Source organism: Drosophila arizonae, chromosome 4 (genome assembly GCF_054131065.1).
Source record: "Drosophila arizonae isolate 15081-1271.41 chromosome 4, UAZ_ARI_1.0, whole genome shotgun sequence".
NCBI classification, from domain to species: domain Eukaryota; kingdom Metazoa; phylum Arthropoda; class Insecta; order Diptera; family Drosophilidae; genus Drosophila; species Drosophila arizonae.
In genome coordinates, this window is record NC_142924.1 from 13321281 (window position 1) to 13329216 (window position 7936).

General features: G+C 41.4%; 1 protein-coding gene across 2 annotated transcripts; it reads left to right on the forward strand.

Moving 5' to 3' along the window:
* The first annotated feature begins 60 nt into the window (after positions 1 to 60).
* Pcyt2 (Phosphocholine cytidylyltransferase 2) lies at positions 61 to 7848 on the forward strand. 2 transcript variants are annotated; one of them, XM_018007176.2, is made up of 4 exons: positions 61 to 360; positions 4002 to 4698; positions 6577 to 6900; positions 6970 to 7848. In XM_018007176.2, the coding sequence occupies exons 2-4, from the start codon at positions 4114 to 4116 to the stop codon at positions 7714 to 7716; spliced, it is 1656 nt and encodes a 551-aa protein (XP_017862665.1). In that variant the 5' UTR covers positions 61 to 360; positions 4002 to 4113; the 3' UTR covers positions 7717 to 7848. The 2 variants fall into 2 exon arrangements, with proteins under 2 accessions (XP_017862665.1, XP_017862666.1); XM_018007177.2 differs by lacking the exons at positions 61 to 360; positions 4002 to 4698 and adding an exon at positions 6285 to 6504.
* The last annotated feature ends 88 nt before the right edge of the window (positions 7849 to 7936 follow it).

Sequence of the window (7936 nt, forward strand, 5' to 3'; positions counted from 1 at the left end):
ACTATCGATATACTTTTGTTTAACCGGTGGCATTGATTAACAATGTGGCAACGCTTAACATAAGTTACTCTGAGCGCGATTTCTACTCGTTTTGTTGCGACGGACAGACGCGGACACACATTAGCTTTAAAACATTTGCTGTGGTTGAAGCATCAACAAATAACAACATCACTAAGTGAATCAGCGACGATTGTTAATAATTGCCACTCAGGCGCACAGTGCTACAAAAACAAACAATTTAATTCATGGTGCGTCATTCTGTGTGAAAAAAGATAATACATATATAATACAACGTAGCACCACGAGCACTCATCGATTTTTAGCCGAAATATTAAAGCTAAATAAAAAGAAAAGTTGAAAGTAAGTTGGCCTAAATTTTCTATGGTAAATGGTGTTGTTGTTGTTGTCTGTTGGGTTACAACAAATATATACATATGTGTGTGCACAAATATGTACAAAACGACGCAGTGCCGCGGCTGCTGCTGCTGCTGCTGCTCCCCTGCCAATTGGCGATGACGTTGACGCGGTGCCCGTGACGTGAGCAATTCTATTTCTTTCCCTCTCTCAAGCTGTGACCGTTCTCATTTTTTTTTTTTTAGCAAATTAGCACTCGATTTTGATTTGTTCTTAATGCGTTCCATATCCGTCTTTCTGGATTGGTTTTTCTACCAAAGCTCAGATGTTTACATAACAATGCTGTTCAGGTCCCAGATATTTGATGCACTCGCACAACAGCTGCTGCTGCTGCGCCATCGATTTGTGCTACAACCGGCGTGGCGCCGCCGATTCCATTCATTCCTCCCCCCTCGTTAATCCTTACGATGGGTTGTCGCCACGTCATTTTCTCGACATCGTATGACTTTTATGGGTTTGTTGTGGCACATGCAACGCGCAACGTAGCTCTCTCTTATTTCTTTTACATTTCGCTCTTTGTCCCTCTCTCTCTCTAATACTAATCGTTCTGACCTTTTCTCTCAAGTGTAGCACCTCTGTTAGCGAACTTTGTGCTCTGATCATACGATTTAAAGTTGGCACCGTCACTGTTGGTTGGCATTGCAAAAATTAAAAATGTATACATATATACAATTTAAAAAAAAAAACAACAAATTTAATAATAACCAGCGCAATGCCCATTATTACTCATGCTTGACGCTGACGTCGCTGCCAGCTGCGCTCATGCTCCACTTTCCCAAGCGACCGTTCGTTTTTTTTACCGTTGCCTAATTTTGACTCTAGTCTCAAAGCTATGAATGTACATACCAAAACGCAACAAAAAGAAACGGTAGTGGGAAGAGCAGAGCATAGTAAGAGAGAGAGGGAGAGAGAGAGCGCGTTTGATCGTGGCGTACGCATATGAAGCCCACGCACAGTTAGTCAGCTGTTTTCGTTACTCAATGAAACCGTTTATCGACATTCATGAGTGGGGGTGCCTTATATACATATATGTATATGTGTGTGTGTGTGTGTGAGTGAGTATTTGTTTGTAGTGAACTTATTTCTCAGTGGGATCAAACATGTCAAATTGAAATTTCTGCGAGAATTCGCGCATTGAAGTAGTTCGATTAGCTGCTTATCAAGCAACTATGCCAGCAGGTGGTGTTAATTGAACAAATAGTTGTTTAATGTAACTCTTTATCTATATTTTGACGCAGGGTGTTCAAGATTTATAGTTTTCAGGTGGAACATAAGTTTGATTGGATTTTAATTAAATTATATACGCAATATATGCATATTGAGTAAGTTGTGCTGTTTCACCGGTCAAATTCCAACTTAATTTTTATTTTTGGGCAAATTATTGAATTGCGATAATGGTTGGGAGCCAACTGTGAGGTTATCAATGCAACGCATATGTAATACAGAACATGGTATATTTTTGCGCTATATGTAGAGCAAGGCAAGCAGCTTATCAATGAATAACAGCGTTCCTAACTTATGTTAACGTGGATTCTACGTGTCAACTGTACTTTAAAGTCAGACTGACGAACGAAAATTCCCAGAAAACGTACAGCGAAAACATAAAGTTAAGTTTTTGCCTCTTGGCCTTTCCACATGACTTTTTTTTTTTTGGCAGAAAAAGAGAGAAACGCGAGCCACGTACATTAACCCCGTATTCGAGCTCGGCTTAGAGACGTTTCAGATGACGAAGTGAATTATCGTTGTTTGTCGGGGAATTTTGCGAGGTTCGCTTTTTTCAAAGTATTATGTAGAGTAATTTATTTAGTATATACAATGTATAGATCCGTCTCTGTTATCGCTCTGCTTATCATCGAGCTCGTGCTTGTATCAATATACTATGTATGTATGTATATACATATGTATACATATTACACTATATGGATGTATATATTCCTGTTAACTGCTATTTAATCTGTGTACTTAGTTCACTTCGTCATTCGGGAACTCATTAAGTTATGTGTACAGAGTGCAACGGAAACATGTTTCAAAAAGATAATGGAAAAGAAATGTTAAGATTAGACAGAACAGGTAGCTACCTCGCAGGCGGTTAATTTTATCAGTGCTGACTATGCCATCTACCCATCTGCCGATGCGCTTTGCACTCTTCTTCATTTACCACGTACCCATGTACTCGTTTTTCTCTTCGTATTTTGTTTACGTTTTGAGTCATGCACACACTGACAGGCCATACATATATGTGTGTTTGTGTATACACATGCAAACGCGTTTGCGCCTGTGTGTGTATTCGCCGATCGTACGATTGTAGCTGACGTTCGCTTGTGACGTCACGTGATGAGCGAAATATTGCCCGCAGCTGCTCTTAAACCGCGTTACGATTCTTCTGGCTGCCTGGCAACCATTTATTATCAAGTGTTTTTGTTTTGTTGTTGTTTTTTTTTTTTTTTTTTTTGGAGTCTTAATTTCACCATTTCTTCTAGCAGAAATAATGATTACATCAGTGGGATAAATCCAGTTTTGTGTAAAACTAACTTGAACTTGAACGAACAGGCGACGTGAGAATTCGCAGGTTTAAAGCCGGTTTTGCATGGGCCCAATTGAATGAGTCAGCTGTGGTAGCATAACCCGCAGCACCGGCGTCAGCAGCCTTGATCGGAATACCCTGAACACATAGTAAATTTTGGTCTCCGGGCCAATATTTTTTATTCCTATTAACCTTATCGTTGCTACACGATAAGAAATGTTTAGGTTCTCGCATATACATACATATGTATGTATGTATACAAAAAGAAAAAGCTTTGACGTAATATGGCTTGTGAAGGCCAGGCAGCGTTCTAAGCAAACTACATAAATATTTTATGAGCACACAGCATTGGATAAATTTAAAAATTTGAAAAAAGCACGCAACAAACAGCTGATTGTGGGGAGCAGCGCGTGTGTTCGCGAGAGACTGGCAGAAAGAGAGCGGGAGAGAGATCTAAGGTAATAGTTTCTTTACGCTCACAGAGTGCTCACGTGCATTATTGGACTTTAATTAATAAATTGTGTGTTTATATGTATTGACTGAATATAAATATACATATAGGTGTTCGTTGCTCTATCATCGAACTTGACAATAACGGTGTTTGTTCAACTGCTGTTTGCCTCAAGTTTTACTTTCTATTTTACTCACTCGTAATAAACTTGTCATCGTCAAGCAGAGAGAGCGGATTCTCTCTCTCTCTCTCTCTCTGTCTCTTTCTACTACCTATGATGAACGCTGAATACGTGCCAGAATGTGTTGTTGTTTTTGAACATTCTTCACCTTCTGCTTCTTTTTTTTACTTTTTTATTATTATTGCTTTACTGCATTGTGTTTTGTATCAAAACGCGCGTGGCAAAACGAAACGAATGTCAATTAAAGCGAATTGATTTGTCCATGGCATCCGGCAGTAATTTAATGAAAATGTCACGTGTCGCATCCGCCACAGCCAGCAAGAAGAAGAGCGAGCATCAGTGCCACAAATGAGTTTACATCGGATTACAGACGCGTTTTTATCTGTGTTCGTTAATTTATTTATGTATACACTTGTTCTGTCTAATTGCAGATTTTCAACAACAAGAACAACAACAACGAAGAGCTCTTTCTATTTTAGTGTGTACAAGTTTTTAGAGTAAAATCAGGAAAACTGCCGCGACCGCTGCAACAGAGACGCTGCGATGGCAACTTCATCGGTAATAGCCAATAACACTAACAACACGATTAACGCCGGCGCAACTGCCTCAGCTGCCGCAGCTGCTGCCAGCGCCGTTGTGGTCACATCGACGTTAAGCACTCGCAAGCGCACCTACGAGACAGCCATTACTATGCCCGCTATGGACGCCAAAGAACTGACGACAATGCAACGCACAAGCACAGCCACGCCCCCCCCGGCTAAGGCGAGTACTCCTAGCCCTAGCCCGGATAAGGCGGTAATTGTGGACATGGCAGAGCCACATGCAGCGACTACATTGCGCGACATCACGCGCACAATCTCACAGAGCGATGCGGATGATAGCGTCGAGGCCACCGCACCGGATGACACCTTGCCCGCCTGCTCCACAACGGCGGTATCCGAGGATTATCTCAATGGCAGCACTGGAGTCAAGCGCAAATATATTCCGCCCACAACTCCACCACTTCTGCTGCCGTCCCCACCACCAATGTTACTGTCCACACCGAATCCAACTCCGTTGACGTCCTCAACAATGGCCGCATCCGCCACCCACCAATCTCTCAACAGCAGCGGATTTGCAGATCTAGCGGTAAGTGTGCAAGCGAGATAGCTACCGAAATGTTTTGTCTTTCACAAGGTCATATCATTGAAGATTGCATCATCAGTGGAGACTGCAAACAGAAAATCGCAGTTTGGAATCATTTCTACAAAAATATATCTTTGTTCTATTTTCATTTTCAAAGGAAATGAAAGGGGAAAAACAATTCACTCTTGCGAATTTTTGATGCTCAATAGCTGGGAAATAACTTGCACTATTGTATGTTTAGATTGGCTATTATTATGATTGATTATGGATAGAAGACTTTTGTTTTATAACTGTTAGATCACTTGTGGTTTTTTACTAGTTCATACAAACATCAATTCATTACTCATTGAGGAAACACGAATATATGTACATATGTACTTATATATATATTTATAACTATTTTAACCTATTTTTTTTCATGCATATATATCTTTAATTTAATTTCCTCGTGCCAATGATTAGTCGAGCGTGAAATGATTTCGATACACATACACATATTTATAAGTGTATTCATATACTTAGACACATATTTATAAGTATGCGTATGTATGTACATGTGTGCATGTCGAATGTCTGTTTTTTTTTTTTTTTTAATTAATGTTTTTTGTTTAATTTCGCTTGACACAAGTTATTAACTTTTTAATGAGCTACATTCGTGACAAATGTTTGTTTAGGAGGTCTTTTTTTGTAATTTGCATTTACACACATTTTTTATATTTAACTTTTAGCCTTTAAAAATAAATTAAAGTAAACCAGGGCTGCACACCCACAAAGAGCAAATTGACTCCATTTCTGGGTTAAGGCTTGGCTCGTGAGACTCCACAAATTAAGCAATTAAGCTTGTACTGAACCAGGGCTGCAAACGTCAAGGCTGTGAACCAGCATCCTGCCCTAAGGCATTATTCATTATTGATATTAATTTCTTCTAACTAACGGTTCGGCTTGACTTCCAACTTGCTGTCTGTATTGTGACTTTGAATCAGTTTATCTTTAAGTACTTTTAGTTCGTTTATCGTTTAAATTTGATTATATTTTCTGCAACATGTCCATTTATAGACAAGTGATCTGATTTTGATTCTTTATTTTTTGGCAATCAGTTTGGCTGCGCTGCTCCGAATTTGATTGACGACACTTTGATTGGCTGTTCGCGCTCACCATTAACTGAGTGCGATATCATACGATATCGCCTGATGTTGCTGAGAGCAGCGCCTTGTGTCAAGTCGTGCCAAGTCGTGTGAGGCTAGTGCCAGGCATTTTTCCTATGTAAATATAGAGGTGCACACATACACATGCATACGTGTGTATAATCATCGTCATATTTATGCGTTCGTTCAATTTGAGTCAATTGAAATTTGTGGTCAGGTTTCCATCTCTCGGCCGTCCTTCCGTCCGCTTTATTGTTGACAATTGACAATTGTATTGATTTGGAAGCAGTTGCCGCCAATTAATTGAAAGCCGCTGCGCAATTGAATCGGCCAATCGGAATCCTCGACAGCTAGTCGCAGTGAGCCGAGCGTTTGTTGTGGCTGCCTGGGTTGGCAATGTGGGAGCAGTTACCGCCTGGAGCTCTCAGTTAGACAGCTGTAAGCAAGCCAAGCAGATCGTATTTTCACTGTGATACGACAGCTACAAACAAATATATATATATATTTATACATATATTCGATACAAGTATATACAACCATAAAAAAAATTGAAAAAAAAAAACAAAGAAATTTCTTTAAAATGTCCGATCAGGAAGAGGCACCGGTGTCGCCACCGATATTTGAGTACAAAATGTTACCGCTGCACATGGACTTTAAGGAGTTTGTAAGGTCCTGAAAAGCTGTTAAAGATTTGCTTGACTAAGTACGATTTTTCGCTTTTCTTTCTCATTGACAGACAATTTGCAAGCCAGCGCCCTTTTCCTCCGATGAGGAAGCTATATTGGAACGCGAACGTTGCGATTATACTCAGCGGATCACCTATCAGATGGCCCGCTCCGGCAAGACGAATCGTCGTGTACGCGTGTATGCGGATGGTATCTACGATCTGTTCCATCAGGGCCACGCCAGGCAGCTAATGCAGGCCAAAAACATCTTTCCCAACGTCTATTTGATTGTGGGCGTTTGCAATGATGAGCTCACGCATCGCATGAAGGGACGCACTGTAATGAATGGCTTCGAGCGTTATGAGGGAGTGCGTCATTGTCGTTACGTTGATGAGGTAAGTGCTACAGGGACGACCTAAATTGTCAACTTCTTTCATACTCAAGTCCTTTCAATTAATTTGCAGGTTGTTCAGAATGCCCCGTGGACCCTATCGGATGAGTTCATTGCGGAAAATAAAATTGACTTTGTCGCTCACGATGACATTCCCTATGTACATGATGGCCTGGATGACATCTATGGTCCGCTGAAGGCACGTGGCATGTTCGTCGCCACGGAGCGTACCGAGGGCGTATCCACTTCGGACATAGTGGCTCGCATTGTTAAGGACTATGATTTGTATGTGCGTCGCAATCTCGCACGCGGCTATTCCGCCAAGGAGCTTAACGTTTCCTTTTTGTCCGAGAAGAAATTCCGTTTGCAAAACAAAATGGATGAGCTGAAGTCGCGCGGTAAACGCGAATTGACCAAAGTCAAGGGCGACATTATCACCAAGTGGGAAGAAAAATCACGCGAATTTATCGACACGTTTCTTCTGCTTTTTGGTCGGGAGCGTCTGAATCATTTGTGGAACGAGTCAAAGGGCAAGCTCATCCAAGCACTCAGCCCGCCTGGCAGTCCATCCGGCTCGGTAAATGGCGATGATTTGGACGATGGCAATGATTCCGATGAGTATTTGGAACTGCCCGCCGAGTACAGCGGAGGCAGCACAAATTCCCTGAATGGCAACAGCCAGAAGCGTTCCTCGCTGGCCAGGCCCAGCTATCAGAGCCGCACGGCGGTTGCTTCCTCGCCGGAGGACTACGATGACGACGATGACGATGACGATGATGCCGTGTACGATGCGGAATTCGTAGAGCGGCGCAGCAATTGATTGAATTAGCTAGTTGTAGGGGGAATGCGTTGCAAGCAACCATATATTTTAGATTTCAGATTTGGCTAGTTTCACTTTCACTATCTATTGAAGCTATTGTATATTTATTAAATTGTTTTTTCGTGTGATTAACTCGTGTGGCATTTCATTTCCCACACAACACAAACTGTCGCAATATGCTTTAGCTGTACTAAACTAAGTGGTATTCTGTCGTCGTGTT

What these genes read in the sequence shown, in the direction of transcription:
- Pcyt2 (XM_018007176.2), top strand. Translation starts at nt 4,114, where the DNA reads ATGGCAACTTCATCGGTAATAGCCAATAACACTAACAACACGATTAAC. An exon ending in GCGGATTTGCAGATCTAGCG is followed by an intron (nt 4,699 to 6,576) that starts GTAAGTGTGCAA and finishes TCTCATTGACAG; the next exon opens with ACAATTTGCAAGCCAGCGCC. An exon ending in ATTGTCGTTACGTTGATGAG is followed by an intron (nt 6,901 to 6,969) that starts GTAAGTGCTACA and finishes ATTAATTTGCAG; the next exon opens with GTTGTTCAGAATGCCCCGTG.